General features: G+C 43.0%; 1 protein-coding gene across 2 annotated transcripts in view; it reads right to left on the bottom strand.

Moving 5' to 3' along the window:
- Positions 1-15,007, bottom strand: part of LOC126336965 (sorting nexin-21) — a 69,510-nt gene extending 54,503 nt beyond the window's left edge. Inside the window, exon 1 of one of the 2 annotated variants that reach the window (XM_050001173.1) lies at positions 14,931-15,007. In XM_050001173.1, coding sequence (XP_049857130.1) covers positions 14,931-14,937 — 7 coding nt within the window. In that variant the 5' untranslated portion in view covers positions 14,938-15,007. Of the gene's footprint in view, positions 1-14,275; positions 14,660-14,930 lie in introns of those variants that run through there. The other variant, XM_050001172.1, reaches the window with a different exon arrangement.
- Between the last annotated feature and the right edge of the window lie 6,482 nt (positions 15,008-21,489).

Here is a 21,489-nt window from a genome sequence, read left to right as displayed (position 1 = left end):
CTTTCTCATACATCTTGCTCACCAGATAGCAGATTTTTGTCAGGACTGGCTCTCCCAAGGCTGTCAGTAGTTCTAATGGAATGTTGTCTACTCCCAGGGCCATGTTTCGACTTAGGTCTTTCAGTGCTCTGTCAAACTCTTCATGCAGTATCGTATCTCCCATATCTTCTTCATCTACATCCTCTTCCATTTCTATAATATTGTCCTCAAGTACATCGCTGCTGTATAGACCCTGTACGTACTCCTTCCACCTTTCTGCTTTCCCTTCTTTGCTTAGAATTGGGTTTCCATCTGAGCTCTTGATATTTATACAAGTGGTTCTCTTTTCTCCAAAGGTCTCTAACTTTCCTGTAGGCAGTATCTATCTTACCCCTAGGGAGATAAGCCTCTACATCCTTACATGTGACTTCTAGCCATCTCTGCTTAGCCATTTTGCACTTCCTGTAGATCTCATTTTTGAGATGTCTGTATTCCTTTTTGCCTGCTTCATTTACTGCATTTTTATATTTTCTCCTTTCATCAATTAAGTTCAATTTTTCTTCTGTTACCCAAGGAGTTCTACTAGCCTTCATCTTTTTACGTACTTGATCCTCTGCTGCCTTCACTACTTCATCCCTCAGAGCTACCCATTCTTCTTCTACTGTACTTCTTTCCCCCATTCCTGTCAATTGTTCCCTTATGTTCTCCTTGAAACTCTGTACAACCTCTGGTTCTTTCAGTTTATCCAGGTCCCACCTCCTTAAATTCCCACCTTTTTGCAGTTTCTTCAGTTTAAAGCTGCAGTTCATAACCTATAGATTGTGGTCAGAGTCCACATCTGCCGCCCCTGGAAATGTCTTACAACTTAAAACCTGGTTTCTAAATCTCTGTCTTACTATTATATAATCTATCTGATACCTTCTAGTATCTCGAGGGTTCCTCCATGTATACAACTTTCTTTCATGATTCTTGAATCAAGTGTTAGCTATGATTAAGTTATGCTCTGTGCAATACTCTACCAGGTGGCTTCCTCTTTCATTTCTTACCCCAATCCATATTCACCTACTATGTTTCCTTCTCTCCCTTTTCCTACTCTCGAGTTCCAGTCACCCATGACTATTAAATTTTCATCTCCCTTCACTACCTGTATAATTTCTTTTATTTCATCATACATTTCTTCAATTTCTTCATCATCTGCAGAGCTAGTTGGCATATAAACTTGTACTACTGTAGCAAGAGTAGGCTTCGTATCTATCTTGGCCACAATAATGCATTCACTATGCTGTTTGTACTAGCTTACCCGCACTCCTATTTTTTATTCATTATTAAACCTACTCCTGCATTACCCCTACTTGATTTTGTGTTTATAACCCTGTATTCACCTGACCAAAAGTCTTGTTCCTCCTGCCACCGAACTTCACTAATTTCCACTATATCTAACTTTAACCTATACATTTCCCTTTTTAAATTTTCTAATCTACCTGCCCGGTTAAGGGATCTGACGTTCCATGCTCCGATCCGTAGAACGCCAGTTTTCTTTTTCCTGATATCGACATCCTTTTGAGTAGTCCCCGCCTGGTGATCCGAATGGGGGACTATTTTACCTCCGGAATATTTTACCCAAGAGGACGCCATCATCATTTATCCATACGGTAAAGCTGCATGCCCTTGGGAAAAATTACGGCCGTAGTTTCCCCTTGCTTTCAGCCGTTCACAGTACCAGCACAGCAAGGCCGTTTTGGTTAATGTTGCAAGGCCAGGTCAGTCAATCATCCAGACTGTTGCCCCTGCAACTACTGAAAAGGCTGCTGCCCCTCTTCAGGAACCACACGTTTTTCTGGCCTCTCAACAGATACCTCTCCGTTGTGGTTGCACCTATGGTACGGCCAACTGTATCGTTGACACACGCAAGTCTCTCCACCAATGGCACGGTCCATGGTTCATGGGGAAGGGAGCCACTACTAAAGACGGCTAATGTGGAAATATGGGAAACTCTCCCCCCTCATCATTTTCAATTACTGTTAAATCAATCACTGGAAAACAGAAAACTGAGTTATTTTAATACGTAAAATCTTCTTAATGAAGCACAGTTTGTTTTCTAAGGTAGCACAGATTTACAAAAGTAGTACTTGAAGCTCTTGACAAGGATGGCTGCATAACAGGCTGCCCACAGCTTTTGACACTGTTGATCATAAAATATTACTAAACAAACAGTGTGTAGTAGGCACAGGAGGAATAGTGAATGAGTGGTTCCAGTCATACTTACAAAATAAAGTACAAATGATGTAGACATATAACAAATGCAAAAGGATTCTCTTTGCTGATGAGAGCATCAGTCAAATCACTGATAAAACAAGAAAACATTCTATTTATATGACAAATGAAAACCTTAAAAATTAGTGCAACTGAGCAACATGTAACGAAGAATACAAACAGCATGAATTTCAGCTTAAATAGGTGAAAAATAACTTCTGTCATTAAAGGTAAAAATGATAATGTTGTAGGCTGCATGGTTTTTAGGGTGAACATTGAGTGCCAACTGAGATGGAATGAACACATGATGATATTGGCAAAGAGTGTGTCATCAGCATGTTACACTCTCAGTGCCATATTATCAATGTGTAACACCCAGTGTCTTGTAGTGACACGCTACACCTATGTATAATTGATTCTTAGTTATGGGTTTCTTTTCTGGAGATAAAATCCAAAAAAATTGGACACAATTTTCAAACTATAGGTTGGTTGGTTGGTTTGTGGGGGATAAGGGACCAGACTGCCACGGTCATCGGTCCCTTTTTCCAAATACTAAAAACTCCCACAGAGAATAAAAACGAGCAACAGACGATAAGACAGACAACACAGTACAAGAGAAACGTAGACAAAGACCAGACAAGACGAACTAAAATCACACAGTGTGACGGTTGTTGGCCGACCATACAAACAAAAAGGGAAAAGACAACCACTGGAGAAAAAAAAAAAAATCAGACAAATTGTAGGCCATAGGCCAGAATCAACACAAAAACACACACTTACATTAAGCGATGAAATCCCCCTGCCCGAATAAAATGCAGAACTACGTCCGCTATGGAAGAGTCGTCAGATAAAAGCGCAGAGAGCGTATCAGGCAGCGCAAAAGTCTGCCTGAGCACAGTTAAAAGGGCGCACTCCAACAGAATATGGACCACCGTCAAGGACGCCCCACAACGACAAAGCGGGGGATCCTCACGACACAGTAAATAGCTGTGTGTGAATCGGGTGTGGCCAATGCGGAGCCGACAAAGGACGACTGATTCCCTGCGGTTGGCTCGCATGGATGACTGCCACACAGTAGTCGTCTCCTTGATACGGCGGAGTTAGTTTGGCACGGGCAGGTTGCGCCAATCAGTGTCCCATAAATCAAAAACTTTGCGGCATAATAGTGCCCGCAAATCAGTCACCGGGAGGCCAATCTCCAGAGATGGTGCACTAGTGGCCTCTTTCGCCAGGCGGTCAACAGTTTCATTTCCGAGTATCCCAACATGGCCCGGGGTCCAAATGAAGACCACAGATCTGCCGCAACGGGCAAGAGTATGCAGGGACTCCTGGATAGCCATCACCAGACGAGAACGAGGGAAACACTGGTCGAGAGCTCGTAAACCGCTCAGGGAATCGCTACAGATAACGAAGGACTCACCTGAGCAGGAGTGGATATAGTCTAGGGCACAAAAGATGGCGACCAGCTCAGCAGTGTAAACACTGCAGCCATCTGGCAAGGAGCGTTGTTCGGAATGGTCCCCTAGAGTTAGTGCATAACTGACATGACCAGCAACCATCGAACCGTCGGTATAGACAACGCCAGAGCCCTGATACGTGGTCAGGATGGAGTAAAAGCAGCGTCAGAAGGCCACCGGAGGGACTGAGTCCTTCGGGCCCTGTGTCAAGTCGAGCCGAAGGCAAGGGCGAGGCACACACCATGGGGGTGTATGCAGAGGGGCCCGGAAAGGAGGTGGTACAGGGAAACACCCAAGCCCGCAGAGAAGCTGTTTGTCGTGTATGGCAATCGGACAACCCGACCGGGGCCGACGTTCTGGCAGACTGACGACTAACTTCGGGAACAGGACATGATAATTTGGATGCCCGGGCGAGCTAAAAAACATAGGTAGAATAAGCAGCCAGTAATTGTTGGCGTCATAACCGCAGTGGAGGGACACCTGCCTCCACAAGTATGCTGTCCACAGGGCTGGTCCGGAAGGCACCAGTGGCAAGGCGTATCCCGCTGTGGAGGATTGGGTCCAGCAGCAGCAACGCAGATGGGGATGCTGAGCCATAAGCCAGACTCCCATAGTCCAGACGGGACTGGATCAACGCCTGGTAAAGCCGTAGGAGAGTAGATCGGTCAGCGCCCCACCTGGTGTGGCTCAGGCATCGCAGAGCATTTAGATGCCGCCAACACGCCTGTTTAAGCTGCCGAATATGAGGCAGCCAAGTCAACTGGGCATCAAAAACCACCCCCAAAAACCTATGTGATTCCACCACTGAAAGAAGCTCACCGTCAAGATAAAGCCGCGGCTCCGGGTGAACAGTGCGTTGCCGGCAGAAATGCATAACGCAGGTCTTGTCTGCCGAAAACTGAAAACTATGCGCTACAGCCCAAGACTGTGCCTTACGGATTGCGCCCTGTAGCTGACGTTCAGCAGCTGCAATGCCAATAGAGCTGTAGTAAAGGCAGAAGTCGTCAGCATACAGCGAAGCAGAGACAGAATGTACCACAGCCGCAGCGAGCCCGTTAATGGCTATTAAAACAGACAGACACTTAGAACAGAACCCTGTGGCACACCGTTCTCCTGGAATTGGGAGGAAGTATATGAGACTGCGACATGCACGCGGAAGGTACGATACGACAGAAAATTGCGGATATAGATCGGCAGAGGGCCCCGAAGGCCCCATCCATGAAGAGTAGAAAGGATGTGATGATGCCATGTCGTATCATACGCCTTCCGCATGTCGAAAAAGACAGCGACCAGATGCTGACGGCAGGCAAAAGCAGTACGGAAGGCCGACTCCAGGCTCACCAGATTGTCGGCGGCAGATCGGCCTTTACGGAACCCACCCTGAGACGGAGCCAGAAGGCCCCGAGACTCCAGTACCCAATTCAAGCGCCGGCTCACCATCCGTTCAAGCAACTTGCAAAGAACGTTGGTGAGGCTAATGGGACGGTAGCTGTCCACCTCCAAAAGGTTCTTCCCCACTTTCAGAATGGGGACAACAAGACTTTCCCGCCATTGCGACGGAAACTCACTCTCGACCCAAATGCGGTCGTAAAGGTCGAGGAGGCGTCGCTGGCAGTCCACTGAAAGGTGTTTCAGCATCTGAGAGTGGATGCTATCTGGCCCAGGAGCGGTATCAGGACAAGCGGCGAGGGCACTTTGAAATTCCCACTCACTGAATGGAACATTGTACAATTCAGGATGGTGAGTGCGAAAAGAAAGACTCCGACGTTCTATCCGCTCCTTAATGGAGCAGAAGCCCAAGGGGTAGTTGGCAGAAGCGGAAGTGATAACAAAGTGCTCTGCCAAGCGGTTTGCAATGACGTCGGAGTCAGTACAAACTGCTCCATTCAGTGAGAGCGCAGGGACACTGACAGGGGTCCGATAGCCATAGAGGCGGCGAATCTTGGCCCAGACCTGCGATGGGGTGACATGGAGGCCAATGGTGGACACATACCGCTCCCAGCACTCCTGCTTGCGTTGGCGGATAATGCAGCGGGCTCGCGCACGCAGCCGTTTGAAGGCGATAAGGTGGTTGATTGAGGGATGTCGCTTGTGACGCTGGAGCGCCCGCCGGTGAGCTTTAATCGCTTCAGCGATCTCAGGTGGCCACCAAGGCACAGCCCGCCGCCGAAGGGACCCAGAAGAACAGGCAATGGCAGATTCGGCGGCAGTAACGATGCCGGTGGTGACCGATTGAACCACTGCATCAACGGCGTCGTCAGAGAGAGGCTCAAAAGCGGCAGTGGAGGAGAACAAGTCCCAGTCAGCCTGATTCAAAGCCCATCTGCTAGGGCGCCCAGAAGACTGACGCTGCGGCAGTGACAGAAAGATCGGAAAGTGGTCACTACCACACAGGTCGTCATGCACTCTCCATTGAACAGACGGCAAGAGGCTAGGGCTACAGATGGAAAGGTCAATGGCGGAGTATGTGCCATGTGCCACACTGAAGTGTGTGAAGGCACCATCATTTAAGATCGAGAGATCGAGCTGCGCCAATAAATGCTCAACGATGGTGCCTCGACCTGTTGCCACTGACCCACCCCACAGATGGTTATGGGCATTAAAGTCGCCCAGTAAAAGGAAAGGTGGAGGCAGTTGGGCTATCAGAGCAGCCAAGACATGCTGCGCGACATCACCATCCGGTGGAAGGTAAAGACTGCAGACGGTAACAGCCTGTGGCGTCCACACCCGAATAGCGACAGCCTCTAAAGGTGTGTGGAGAGGTACAGACTCTCTGTGAAGAGAGTTCAGGACATTGATGCAGACGCCACCAGACAACCTTTCATAAGTTGCCCGGTTCTTATAATAACCCCGATAGCCATGGAGGGCGGGGGTTCGCATTGCCGGAAACCAAGTTTCCTGCAGAGTAATGCAGAGGAAAGGGTGAAGGCTTATAAGTTGGTGGAGCTCAGCTAGATGGTGGAAGAAACCGCTGCAGTTCCACTGGAGGATGGTGTTGTCCATGGCTGAGAAAGGCTTGACGGGACTGGGAAGGGAGATTATGCCGCTGGGTCACCTGCTGCCTCCGATTTAGCACCTTTGATAGTGCTTTTCATGGCGTCTGATGGACCGGTGAGATCGAGGTCCTCAGCGGACGCCAGAATCTCCACCGCATCCTCAGACGCAGAGCTGGAAGGTTGCGGTGGGATGGCTGCCACCGCGAGTTCCTTGGGCTGAGAGCTCTTCTTGGGTTTCTCACGCCGTTCCTTGGGTCGCACCGGCTGGGAGGGCTTCACCGATTCAGTCTCCGGGACGGAGGAGGATCGTGAAGCCCTACGACCAGCTGATTGCGGGCACTTACGCCATTGTCGGTCGTCAGGCTTCTCGCTGGCGGAAACCTGGGAAGGGAGGGACCCAAAGGACCCCTTGCGAGCGTGAGAAGCCGAGGAAGTTGGACACTTCTCTGGCTTAGAAGTGGGGACGGACGTCCCCGATGGGTGGGATGGTGTTGCTCCTGAGGTAGGTGGCGCAGGAGCAACCCGGTGGGTAGAGCCCCCCCCACTGGCGAGGGGGCGGGAGGAGTTGTACTACTCGTCGATCCAGCCACAATTGGAGAAACAGACGGGGCTAGCACAGGTGTTGTAGCAGCAGCGTAGGAAGATGTCATTCTCACAGGATGGAGTCGGTCGTATTTCCTCTTGGCCTCAGTATACGTTAGTCGGTCCAGGGTCTTGTATTCCATGATTTTACACTCTTTCTGGAAAATTCGGCAGTCTGGTGAGCAGGGTGAATGGTGCTCCCCGCAGTTGACACAGATGGGAGGCGGGGCACATGCAGTATTTGGATGTGATGGGCGTCCGCAATCTCGACATGTGAGGCTGGAAGTGCAGTGAGAAGACATATGGCCGAACCTCCAGCACTTAAAGCACCGCATCGGGGGAGGGATATAGGGCTTAACGTCACATCGGTAGACCATCACCTTGACTTTTTCTGGTAATGTATCCCCTTCGAAGGCCAAGATGAAGGCATCGGTAGCAATCTGATTTTCCCTCGGACCCCAATGAACGCGCCGGACGAAATGTACACCTCGGCGCTCTAAATTGGCACGCAGCTCTTCATCAGACTGCAAAAGAAGATCCCTATGGTAAATAACTCCCTGGACCATATTTAAACTCCTATGGGGTGTGATCGTAACCGCAACATCCCCCAACTTGTCACAAGCGAGTAACCGTTGTGACTGGGCAGAGGATGCCGTTTGTATCAGGACTGACCCAGAGCGCATTTTTGACAAGCCCTCCACCTCCCCAAACTTATCCTCTAAATGTTCGACGAAGAACTGAGGCTTTGTGGAGACAAAAGACTCCCCATCAACTCTTGTACAAACTAAGTAGCGGGGCGAATAACTGCTACTGCCATCCTGAGACTTACATTCCTCCCACGGTGTAGCCAGGGAGGGGAACGTTTTCGGATCGTATTTCTGAGCGTTAAACTGAGCCCGAGAACGCTTAGAGACTGCTGGCGGCTGGCCACCAGCGAGAGACGATGTACCACACTTCATTGCGGGTCATCCGCCCTGATGCCACCTACTCCGACCAAGGGCCCTCCCCACGGGCGCCACGGCAAGAGCCACCTGGCAAGATGGCCGTTGCCGGGAGTCCCGATACCCCAGGAGGATAGGCTTCTACTCCTTGGCATACGTGGGGAGTTAACAGCGCAGGCATCAGTAGAGCGATCCCTGTGTTGTCAGGGGGCTACAACCAACAGGGTACATGGCGGCCCCACCACAACGGACTGGCTACCGTGCTGGTAACATGGTAACATGTGGTCCATGGTCGCCGTCGGTGCAGAAAGAGGCACTGCACAGTGCAAGGTGTTATCTGCACGCAGAAAAAGAGTCATGCCCAAGAGATGGAGAGCGGACAGGACTGCAGTTCAACGGTGTATAAGCTGGCGAAAGGTCTGATCCCAAGATGGACACAATGCACCAAGTAAGGCGCCCTTCCCCAATTGGCTCGCTCTTCGGAAAATTTTGAGAGATGGAGGTCAAACCCAACAGGGGATCATCATATAAGGTCGAAAAGTTTGAGACTCCTTTTAGTCGCCTCTTACGACAGGCAGGAATACCGCGGGCCTATTATAACCCCGAACCCGCAGGGGGCTTCAAACTATAGAAAAAAGTCAAAGTTAAAACACTGAATATGTTTACAGCAACTATTGTATCATCTACCAATCTGAGATTGTGCACATCAGGAAAATCTCCAGTAATATGTCTCAAATTATAGCACAATAACTGAACAAGATATAATTTGAACTTACATTTAGCCGGGAAGAACAAACCAAAAATTCTAATCAGTATTTTTCATAGGAAGTAAAACTGTGTAATAATGCATCCTAGGAGATAAAAGAGATTACTAAAATACATTTATTTACAAAGGTTGTCAAAACACACATTTACCTCTTAAATACTGTTTCCTACAAAAATAAAGATTACTTAAATAACTCGTAATTGTGGATTAAGATGGCTGCTGATGCATAACACCAATTCTCTCCATTTTTCTGTGTTCAACATCTCACTCACAATGAGGGAGGGGGGGTGCGGGAGATTTAGTTTTTCAAAAAAGGAAGAGGAGGAGCTGTATCAGTGCTGTGCAAGTGCAGTCATTCCTAATCATCTGCACGTATGAGTGGTTGTAAACAATGAAAAACATGAAGAGAGTACAAAATATGCTAACATTATAATCTTCAGCTATTTCTACATGACCTCTCTGCAACTCACACTCACGTGCTTGACAGACATCATTCCCCTCTCTAATAGTACATGGTACAATAAACACCTACATTCTCCCTATGTAGATGGGAGTCAACTAAATATTTTTGCATTTGGAGAAGAAATTGGTGATTGGAATTTCGTGAACATAATTTGCCACAACGAATAACGCTTTTGTTTGAATGATTGCCATCCCAACTTGCATATAATATCTGTGACTCTTTCTTCCTTATCTCTTTACAAGCTTCCATCAATCCTGTTACCTAGGTATGGGTCCCGTACACTGCAATATTTCAGAAAAGGAAAGACAAGTGTAGTGGAGCCAATCTCTTTTGTACATTTGTGGTGCCTCCTAAGCAATCTAGCAGAAAAAACAATCTTTGGTTCAGTTTCTCAACAATATTTTCTATGTGATGATTGTAACTTAAAAGTAAACTGTTCATAAGCTCTAGATTGCACTCATGGTCTAGCAATAACGTCTTTGATTAGTAATCAAACTGTCCTCAATCTCGGGTTCAAACCCCATGTATGTTTAAATTTTGAATAAAAATCATCAGCAAAAGTGGCTGAAGATTTTTCGTCTTAAGAAGTCATCCCTTGATTAGCAAAATGCCTTGTCAAAGAGGGCAGAGGAGAGGACAGAGGTTCAAGGCCCTCTCTTGCCCTTAGGTGGTAAACTACCCCTACAGGCAGAAGAATCAGCAATGATCAATGGCATGAGGAGGCACAATACAGTGGAAACCACTGCATTATAGACACATAACATGTATCCACAGGACATGTGACGTGTACTTGAAAAAGTGTCATGATAATCTCTCCATTGGCAAAAGATTCTGGAATACTACCCCATTCATGTCTCGAGAAGGGTTCTGCTAATGTGAATGTGACCATGAGAAAAAGATTGAATAACCAATGAAAAAGGACAATGTTCTATGAGTCGGGGCATAGAATACAGAAGCTTGAACATGGTAGGAAAGATAGAAAATCTGAAAAAGGAAACGGTAAGGCTAAATCTAGATATAGTGCGGGTCAGTGAAGGGAAATGGAAAGTAGACAATGATTTCTGGTCAACTGAGTACAGAGTAAATAGATAGCACAGGGAGGATAAGGTGAAATGGTTGCATGAACAATGTGAAGAAATCAAAAATGAAATGATTGGGAAAGTCAAAACAAGCTTTCCTGAAACTAATAGCAAGGGCGGTAACATTAACAGGGCAATGGGAATACCACTGCTAAAAGCAGAGGCGAGAGCAGAGAGGTAAAAAGAACACTTAACGCTTCTATGAGGGGAGGACTTGTCTGATGATGCAATAGAAAAAGAAACTTGAGTCAATATAGAAAAGACAGGGGATCCAGTATTAGACTCCGAATTTAAAAGAGCTCTGTAAGTCTTAAAATCAAGTAAGGCAGAAGGGATAGATAGCATTCCTTCAGAATTTCATTTGGGGAAGTGGCAACAAAACGACCATTCACATTGGTGCATAGAATGTATGAGTCTGGTGATATACCATCCGACTTTCAGAAAAACATCATCCACACAATTCCGAAGATTGCAAGAGCCAACAAGGGCAATAATTATCACATAATCAGCTTAACAGCTCATGCATCAAAGTTGCTGACAAGAATAATATACAGAAGAATAAAAAAGAAAATTGAGGATGTGCTAGATGATGATCAGTTTGGCTTCAGAAAAAGTAAAGGCACAAGAGAGGCAATTTTGACATTGCCGTTGATAATGGAAGCAAGACTAAAGAAAACCAAAGACAAGTTAATAGGGTTTGTTGACCTGGTAAAAGTGCTCAACGATGTAAAATTGTGAATATGTCTGAAATTCTGATAAAAATGGGGATAAGCTATAGAGAGAGGTGGGTAACATACAATATATCAAAGAACCAAGAGGGAATAATAAGAGTGGAAAACCAGGTATGAAGTGCTCGGTTTCAAAGGAGAGTAAGACAGTCTTTTGCCCTCACAGTTAAATCCAGAAATTGAAGTACCAATGAGGAAAGTAAAAGAAAGATTCAAGAGTGGAAATGAAATTAAAGATGAAAGGATATCAATGGTAAGATTTGCTGAAGACACTGCTATCCTCAGTGAAAACGAAGAAGAATCACAGGATCTGTTGCATGGAATCAACAGTCTAATGAGTACAAAATATGGACAGAGTACTTTGAAAAAACGAAAGTGATGAGAAGTAGCAGAAATGACAACAGTGAGAAACTTAACATCAGGATTTGTGATCACGAAATGGATGACGTTAAGGAATTCTGCTACCTAAGCAGAAAAATAACTCATGACAGATGGATAAAGGAGGACATAAAAAGCAGGCTAGCTCTGGCAGAAAGGGCATTCTTGGCCAAGAGAAGACTGCTAGTCTCAAAGGCAGACATTACTTTGAGGTAGAAATTTCTGAGAATGCACTTTTGCACCACACCATTGTATGGTAGTGAAAAATGGGCTGTGGGAAAACCAGAAAAGAAACTCAAATAATTTAATATTTGGCACTACAGAAGAATGTTGAAAATTAGGTGGTCCGATAAAGAAAGGAATGAGGTGGTTCTCAGCACAATCAGTGAGGAAAGGAATATATGGAAACCACTAACAAGAACAAGGGACACAATGCTAGGACATCAAGAAATTACTTCTATGGTACTAGGGGAAGCTGTAGATGGGAAAAATTGTAGAGGAAGATACGAGATTGGAATACATCCAGCAAATAATTGAGAACTTGGGTTTAAAGTGCTGCTCTGAAGTTATGAGATTGGCACAGGAGAGGAATTCGTGGTGGGCCATATCAAACCAATCAGAAGACTGTGAGTGAAAAAAAAAAAAAAAAAAAAAAAAAAACCTGTAAGTATTTTGTTGAATCACTGACCTTTATATTGGTGTAGTTTATCGTGTAGGGTAACTAAAATTCAACAGACTGTTTATAATATATAACTTAATTTGTTCTCTGTATGTACTAACACATGAGAACTTCAGATAAGGGATAACTAAATGAAGTAGCGCTTGTTAAGACATCGAGCTCCGATTGGGACGGAGCCTCATGCTCTGTGCAGCCATCATTATTTAGATTTTCCACTGTTTCCCTAAATCACATCAAGCACATGTCAGGATGATTTCTTCAATAAAGCCACAAATGTGTGACAACCTGACCTACGCTCTCCTTGACAAAATCTTGTAAGAATGTAAGACTATCCTGTGATAAATAAATTACTAATACCCAACACACACTAATAGAATTAAAAATACACCTTAAAACGGAAACGAAAAACTTCAACTTGAAAATTATATGACAAGGATTTCAAATTAACTCACTACATTTTACCAAACAAAAAAGACAATGAGCAAGACATTTCACTCGTAAACCAACAGACAGTACTTTGTACACATAGCCTAATGTTTTTGTTTGGCAACCCTACTTTTGGTTCAATGCAATGTTCCATTCCTATCATTTACCAGTCATCATCTTTATTTCAACATAGCTGCTCTATTCCACTTTGACAATGAATTGACTTAGACACTTGTTTGCAGTTCTGTCCTATGATAGAAACGATAGGCAGGTTGAGGAAAGACAACCACTCAACTATGGCTGACATATTTGTGGTATATGTACAGACACAGCAGACATATGTAAAGACATGTCAGGAAAACAATAATACATGACAAATATTTACGACTAAACTAGAGGTGGCGTCAGTGCATTTGGGATCCTCTATGGCATCCTGATACAATGTGTACCACATTGTTAAAGAATAGCTCAAAATATAGAACTCAGTGTTTGAGATGTTATGTGTAACGACAGTTATAAGTGAGTAGTTGGTCTTCTTCAAGTTTGTTTACTACTCAGTAATTTCTTTGAGAATATATCACAATGTACAATTAATTGTTTCTAAGGCACACAATATTTAAGGGCTGGCCAATGAGTAATGAAAAGAAGCAATCTCAGGATAGCAACAGCAAACATGAATATGAGGACACTAGTGACAGATACAAAACTAGTTTATGTATTACACTAATCAGTTAATGAACAGGAAATGCACTGAGCATATGGCCAACATGGCTGGAACAAAATTGTTCAAAAACCTCTCTCCTAAGTTGTTTTTGATATAACAAATTAGCGACTACCTAATGGAACGTAGCTGTAAGGTATCAAGAAAGAAACATAAATGCACAAACTGTCTGTAATAGTACCTATGAGGGAATGTTTGGAAAAAGACTACCTCCAATAGTGTGTGAAAAATAACTGCTGATAATGAATTTAACGCTCATAGTTCAAGTTCACTTAAGTTGATAATGTAGATGTGTTACAGGCCAATGCAAGTGATTGACAAAGAAGAACAATGTTAAATTGCGAGAAATTGCTGGAGAAATCTCAGTTATTTGCCCTTTATCTTGCATAGAAAAGCTACAGAGCTGGATATCTTTTTAATTGGTCACAGGGCATTTCACTTTATATTTACAATAAAATATGCTCTTTTTTATATTATACCTAGACAACGAGGCAACATGTTTCCACAGGTCTCATGGAAAGTACATGGTAACTTAAGGACTGAAACTTTATGGGTTCTACTTTTAGGATAACATTTCAAAATGAGACTGTCACATTGTCTTCTTGCAAAATTTTGCTGGAAGAGACGTAAACTTTACATATATGAAAAAGTACGAAGAACGACAATTCCTCGTCTCCACAAACACTGCCTATTGTATTTACAGTTGTTGTTCATACTCCGATAAAAACACAAACATAAATTCGCAACAATCACATTCTGTTCCATGCGTAACACCTTGTTTGACATTGATTACTAAGCATACAAAAGGGATGTTTATTAATTCTTACCATTCATTTTGCGCCCCACGCTGGCCGCTGCCTGTGGAAACAATAATACTTCATCTATGTGAATTTGCTACCAACGCTCTGGACTGCGAACATTTGTTTACCTTTCCCCACCCCCACTACTTCACTACTGATGACGCATCAGTCAAAGCCCTTCCATGTAAACACAACGTACAGATATGTTGTAAGAGGTCCAGTTGCAGGAAATCACTGTTGTAACTCTAAGCAGATAAACAGAAAGAAAAGGGGGAAAGCAGTCAAAAGAATGCAAGGCAGATACCACGAATGCAAACCAAAAACATATTCAGCGCAAAAGGAATTATGTACTACAGAAATTATCAGGTCTACAATGTTGTTTGAGTCTATGTCAATAGAAACACATCAGACTGAACAATAACTATCTTGCTGTCTACTGTCTACATTTATACACTGCAAGTCACTGGTAACAGAGGGAACCTTTTACTGTACCATACAACATTACAGTTTCCTTCTATTAGTAGATGAAGTTTGCTAGCAATAGCTTCCCGATAATTTAAGTACTGCGGCAACAGAAGAATATTGTAAAATACATTTCTATAAAACCAAATTCTGTGACATTCTGAGTTTACCTGGAATGTCATACTTATTTTCGAATGCCTGCAAATTAAGATTTTCTCACCTTTCATGAGCTACGGCCTTCTAAGTAAAACATCTTTCACCAATGAGTTTATACGTAAGCATCTGCCCAGCGGACAGAGCATGGAGGTAAGCTCAATGGAACAGAGATTAGGGTTCGCGTCTCACTTCAATACATAGAGCAATTCTGGCCGTTAGCTTAACTGATGTATTTACTTTTCTCCAGAGAGAAATTTTATTCTGCAAATGTGTAGCTTTTCACACTTTGTTGTATGTAAATGATAGGTTTGCCCTGATTCTACAAATCGACAGCTATCTGATTTTCTTATTATTGCTTTTTCAGTGGTACTGCTGCAGTTTTCAACAAGGTCATTCGAGATTCGTATAAAGGATTTTATTCAATAAAGAGTGTGGCAAATATTCATATTTTAGACGCAGACCGGGATAAACAACAACCTTCGCTTATTGGAGTATGTCAGATCTGACTGCTTATAGTAAAGAATGTAACTCAAATCTATTTTTTTCGTAATTTATTAGGTAAGTACGTCGATTTTACAATATTACACAGACAAAGAGGGCATTCATGGTCAAAAAAGTCTGCAGGTATCAAACATCAGCCATCATTTGAGGAATAAGTTTCTGAGAATGCACATTTACAGCACATCATTGTTTGGAACTGAATCTGGGAGCATCAGAAAAGAAAAGAATCGAAGCATTTGAGATGTGGTACTGTAGAAGGACATCGAAAGCTAAGTAGACTATCAAGACAAGGAATGAGAGGTTCTTCTTAAAATAAGGAGAGGAACATGCAGCAAACACTGACAAGAAGAAGACAGGATGGTGGGACATGTATTAATAAATCGAGGAGTGACTCGTGTGGTACTTGAGCTGTAAGGAGAGACAGAATTTGGATTACATCCAACAAATAATTGAGGACGCCAGGTACAGGTGCTACTCTGAGGAGAAGAGATTGGCACAGGAGAGGAATTTTGGTGGTGGGATGCCTCAAACCAGTGAGAAGACTGACTTCCCCAACCCCCAACATAAAAAAGTGTGACTCAAAGAAGAAATGGATGCACAGTAATTTCCTGAGCCAGTTCCTCATGTTTCGAACTAGTCATATTGTATTTAGTGCAGAGAACACAGCAGAGAAAATGGTCCAACTTATTTAGGTGTGCCACTCTTTCCTGTTGCAGCAGGAAAAGAACTGTATGTGTACTGGGGCATGTGAGAATTGGTGCAAAAGAGTATCAGTACATAGCAGCCAAGATGGTCTGCAGGGATTGCAATGTGACACAATACACCATTCCGCTGCTGTCTGTCACCTAAATGTTGAGTTAAAAAGGATTGCAACTGTAGGCCCAAAGTAACTGGTGTTCTGAGACAGTGAGCAGTTTTCAGCGAAACTATTCATACAGCCATGGCATACCCCATATCAGTGACAGAATGTGGTCACACTGACGTATCTCTGAATGGGGCAGTGACCATTAAAATTGGCTCATACACCAATGGGAGCAGCTGGCACACCAGACTCGTGTTTAGGAGGATGGACGTTCAAATTCCAGTTAGCTTTCCAGATTTAGTTTGCCATGGTTTCCCTAAATCACTTAAAGCAAATGTCAGGATGATTCCTTCATAATGTCAAGGCTGATGTTTTATCTGTACCTTCCCCAAATCCCTAATTGTGCTCTGCATTTAACGACCACCTATTTGATAAAACATTGCACCCTATTCTTCCTCTGTTTTGACTGATAATGGAACAACTTTAAAATCATTTATATTCCAATCTAAGCTATCAAACTAGATTCCAGTGTGTTTTACGATGGCTGTGTCAGACTTCTTTTGTTTAGTAATTAGCTGGACATATTAATTTGCTGTATAACTGAAGTTCTTTCACTAACTAATTTCTTTTATATATGACAGATATTACACACACACACACACACACACACACACACACACACACACACACACTATGTGATCAAAGGTATCTGGACACCTGTTTGAACATGACTTACAAGTTCGTGGCGTCCTCTACCGGTAATGCTGAAATTCAGTATGGTGTTGACCCACCCTTAGCCTTGATTACAGCTTCCACTCTCGCAGGCATACGTTCAATCAGGTGCTGGAAGGTTTCTTGGGGAATGGCAGCCCATTCTTCACGGAGTGCTGCACTGATGAGAGATATCGATGTCGGTCGGTGAGGCCTGGCAGGAAGTCGGCGTTCCAAAATTTCCCAAAGGTGTTCTATAGGATTTAGGTCAGGACTCTGTGCAGGCTAGTCCATTACAGGGATGTTATTGTCATGTAACCACTCAACCACAGACAGTGCTTTATGAACAGGTACTCGATCATACTGAAAGATGCAATCGCCATCCCCGAATAGCCCTTGAACAGTGGTAAGCAAGACGGTGCTTAAAGCATTAGTATAGGCCTGTGCTGTGATAGTGCCATGCAAAACAACAAGGGGTACAATTTCCCTCCATGAAAAACTCGACCACACCATAACACCACCGCCTGCGAATTTTACAGTTGGCACTATACACGCTGGCAGATGACGTTCACCAGGCACTCGCCATACCTACACCCTGCCATCGGATCGCCACATCGTGTACTGTAATTCGTCACTCCACACAACGTTTTTCCACTGTTCAGTCGTCCAATGTTTACGCTCCTTACATCAAGCGAGGCGTGGTCTGGCAATTACCGGCGTGATGTGTGGCTTATGAGCAGCCGCTCGACCATGAAATCCAAGTTTTCTCACCTACCGCCTAACTGGCATAGTACTTGCAGTGGATCCTGATGCAGTTTGGAATTCATGTGTGATGGTCTGGATAGATGTCTGCCTATTATACATTACGATCCTCTTCAACTGTCGGTGATCTCTATCAGTCAACAGACGAGGTCGGTCTGTACGCTTTTGTGCTATACGTGTCCCTTCACGTTTCTGCTTCACTATCACATCGGAAATAATGGACCTAGGGATGTTTAGGAGTTTGGAAATCTTGCGTGCAGACACAAGTGACACCCAATCACCTGACTACGTTTGAAGTCCATGAGTTCCGCGGAACGCCCCATTCTGCTCTCTCATGACATCCAATGACTACTGCGGTCGCTGATATGGAGTACCTGACAGTAGGCAGCAGCACAATGCACCTAATATGAAAAAGTATGTTATTGGGGGTGTCCAGATACTTTTGATCACATAGTGAATGACCGTGTGTGTATGTATGTATGTGTGTGTGTGTGTGTGTGTGTGTGTGTGTGTGTGTGTGTGTGTGTGTGTGTATGAGTGAGTGAAAAAGAGAAGGAAAGAGAGAGAGAATGTGCATTTAAGACATTTCTGTCCTAGAAGAGGTTCTATTTTAAACACACTTGTCTTATAAGATTTTAGAATGAGCACTAAAGACAACATCCTGCATCTGCATAGCAGCATAATCACCTGTATCACAATCATCACTACCATTATCTTGTGCTGGATCATCCAATTTCTGTCATCTACTGTCTTCTTCCTTATTGTGGGCCACTCCAAGGCTCAAGTCACGTCTACAGTTTCACAGGTGTCTGACAATTTACTTTAACATTAGCATATTTAAACTGTTTAAGTTTCTCTTTGCCCATATTAATGCTGTACTTAACATCACATTCGTAATCAGTCTCAGTTACAACATCAGCAGCAAGAATAACACTATCTGTTGCTGTTGGCTTAAGCTCTTCAGTTGCTGAAATGTCGTAGGATTGGATGACAATCTCTCTTCACGTATCAACTACAATGGTACAGAGTGGTCAGTATTCAGAGTTATTATTTACTCTGGTTCCTCTCATAATACGAGGCGTTTTTTTTTCAAGTAAGTACCGTTTAGAAATTTAAAAAAAGACGTACTAAGATATCTCAATAATTTTATTTTTACATGAAAGTCTGTACCTTAATATAATTTTCTACATAATTTCCGTCAGTACTGAGGCACTTGTCATAACGTTGAATCACTTTTTGAATATCTTCCTCATAGAAGTCTGCCTTCTGACTTGTTAACCACTGCATCACCACTGTTTTGACTTCGTCATGAAGACGCTGACTGCCCAGGTGTTTCTTCAAGTGCAGGAACAGATGGTTGTCACTGGGTGCAAGGTTGGATCTGTACGGAGGATGATCTAGAGTTTCTCATCGAAAATATGTGACGAGATCTTTGGTCTGATTCGTCACATGTGGACGAGCATTGTCTTGCAGCAAAACGATGCTCTTGTTACACTTGCCACGTATTTTGTTCTGAATTGAACGACGCAGATTGTGCAATGTCTTACAGTAAGCTGCGGCATCGATTGTCTCATTAAGAGGCAGAAATTCCACAAGCAATACTCCTTTTCTGTCCCAAAAAAAGTGCACATGATTTTCCAGGCAGAAATTGTTTGCTTAAACTTCACTTTTCAGGGTGATTCTGAATGCCACCATTCCATGGACTGTTGCTTTGATTCTGGTGTGACGTAGGCCACCCATGTTTCATCTTGATGAAACACCTGGGCGGTCAGTGTCTTCAAGACAATGATGAAGTCAAAACAGTGGTGATGCAGTGCTTAACATGTCAGGCAGCAGACTTCTATGAGGAGGGTGTTCAAAAACTGGTATAACGTTATCACAAGTGCCTCAATATTGGCGGAAATTATGTAGAAAAGTAGACTAAAGTACAGGCTTTCATGTAAAAATAAAATTGTTGAGATATCTTAGCATGTCTTTTTTTAATTTCGAAATGGTGCTTACTTAAAAGACGCCTCGTACTATTTATGACCTATTGTCTTCACCCGGTATCAAAATGTTCTTCTTGGGCTCACACAATAAACTAATGGAAGGAGAAAGTTTATTCTCATTGAAGAAAATACTTTTTGTTGTATCAGTTTACTGAACTATAGCGTCATGTCTGAATTCTCTGACTTTGATGTTCCAGAGATATTCCACAGATCATGTAATTCAGCCAATATGTCATTAATGAATTTTGATTTAGACAAGTTTTAATTATTAAAAAGCCATAATTCATCACCAAGAGCTGATAACAATATATCTTTATTACAACAAGTTTCAGTCCTCAGACCATCACCAGGAATCACAAGACATTTAAAATGGCTTCTATAACGACATAAACCCTATGGCATCAATTACCATAAAACTCATCAAAAGTCACTGTTCTCAAATTGTAAAATATATTCCATTGTCAATAATAAAACGTTCCAGATACTATAAGTCTTACTTCTATGCATACAATCTGATTGTAACATATTGTGTGGAAGTGTTCAACATACTCAAAAAGTTTTTAATTTTGATGAAGAATTCTTTTAGAGTCTTTATAAGAATGAAACTTGCATTTCAATTACTCACTTCCAACCACTGGCAAAAATGCCATCACTGCGCCGGCCGCTGTGGCCGAGCGGTTCCAGGTGCTTCAATCTGGAACCATGCAATCGCTACTGTCGTAGAGTTCGAATCCTGGCTCGGGCATGGACGTGTGTGATGTCCTTAGGTTACTTAGGTTTAAGTAGTTCTAAGTTCTAGGGGGCTGATGACCTCCCATAGTGCTCAGAGCCATTTGAACCATCACTGCTAATTTCAGTATAGATAAAATTATTTTTTCAGATACACACAGTAACAGTTTTATGATCCTTTTTACAATAAAACTTCGAAGTTCAACAAACAGTTCCACGTATTTATAACAAAAATTGTTGAGAAACACATTATTGTATTCGCAAAGTAAATCTGCCATGATCAGCAATAACATCTTCAGTGTTGTGAATGGTTTGGTAGATCGATATATACTGATTAATTTCTCAACTGAAATTTCTTTTTAAACAGTCCACACTAATTTAAATGCAGGTGACCCTACCGGCATCTTCTCCTGTGGTCTGGCTATCATTTAGGAGGATTTCCATGAACAGCACTATCAGACCCATCGTGAAGGAAGTGTGTGGTGCTAGTCTTTTTGGCCTTCACTTTGTACCATGTAAGAGAAATCATAATCAGATTTGTGTACTTTAATTAATTGCTTTGATACTAATACATCATAAAAATATCACTTAATAAAATAACAACATGGACTCGTCTAATATCATTCAACTATTGAAGAGCATAGCACACTATTTTACACTGTAGTAGTTGACAAACCCTTTGCATTGGACAACAGGGGGAAAATTCGTGTGAGGCATGATTTACCTTGCAACTGTTAGCTGGCGTTTATTTCTCAGAGATATACGTAGCAGAAACACAACATAAAAAGAGTGGGCATTAATGAAACTCCAAACATAGTGGTTAAAATGGAAAAGTAAGGTGTAAGAATAAAAAGTTGGGTGTAAGAATATAAATTGGCAGAAATTGTAGCAACATCTACGATCAGTAAACGAACTTTAGTTGTATACAAAACTACAAAACCATTGATTATGAATGTAACACATTTGAGATTTCTGGCTGATTAAAAGGTATCCAAAGATTAAAGAATATCAATAGTAACACAAATGTATATCTCATACTGAGGAGGCAGTAGGCTAATTGCAACAATATACACATGGCAGAATTAATGCAGAACAGGAAATCTCTTGTCAGTTGATCAGTACCATACAAT

The sequence above is a fragment of the Schistocerca gregaria genome, chromosome 2, assembly GCF_023897955.1.
Source record: "Schistocerca gregaria isolate iqSchGreg1 chromosome 2, iqSchGreg1.2, whole genome shotgun sequence".
Lineage (NCBI taxonomy): Eukaryota > Metazoa > Arthropoda > Insecta > Orthoptera > Acrididae > Schistocerca > Schistocerca gregaria.
The sequence above is the reverse complement of the archived record's forward strand: the minus strand, read 5'-3'. Positions and strand labels throughout refer to the sequence as shown.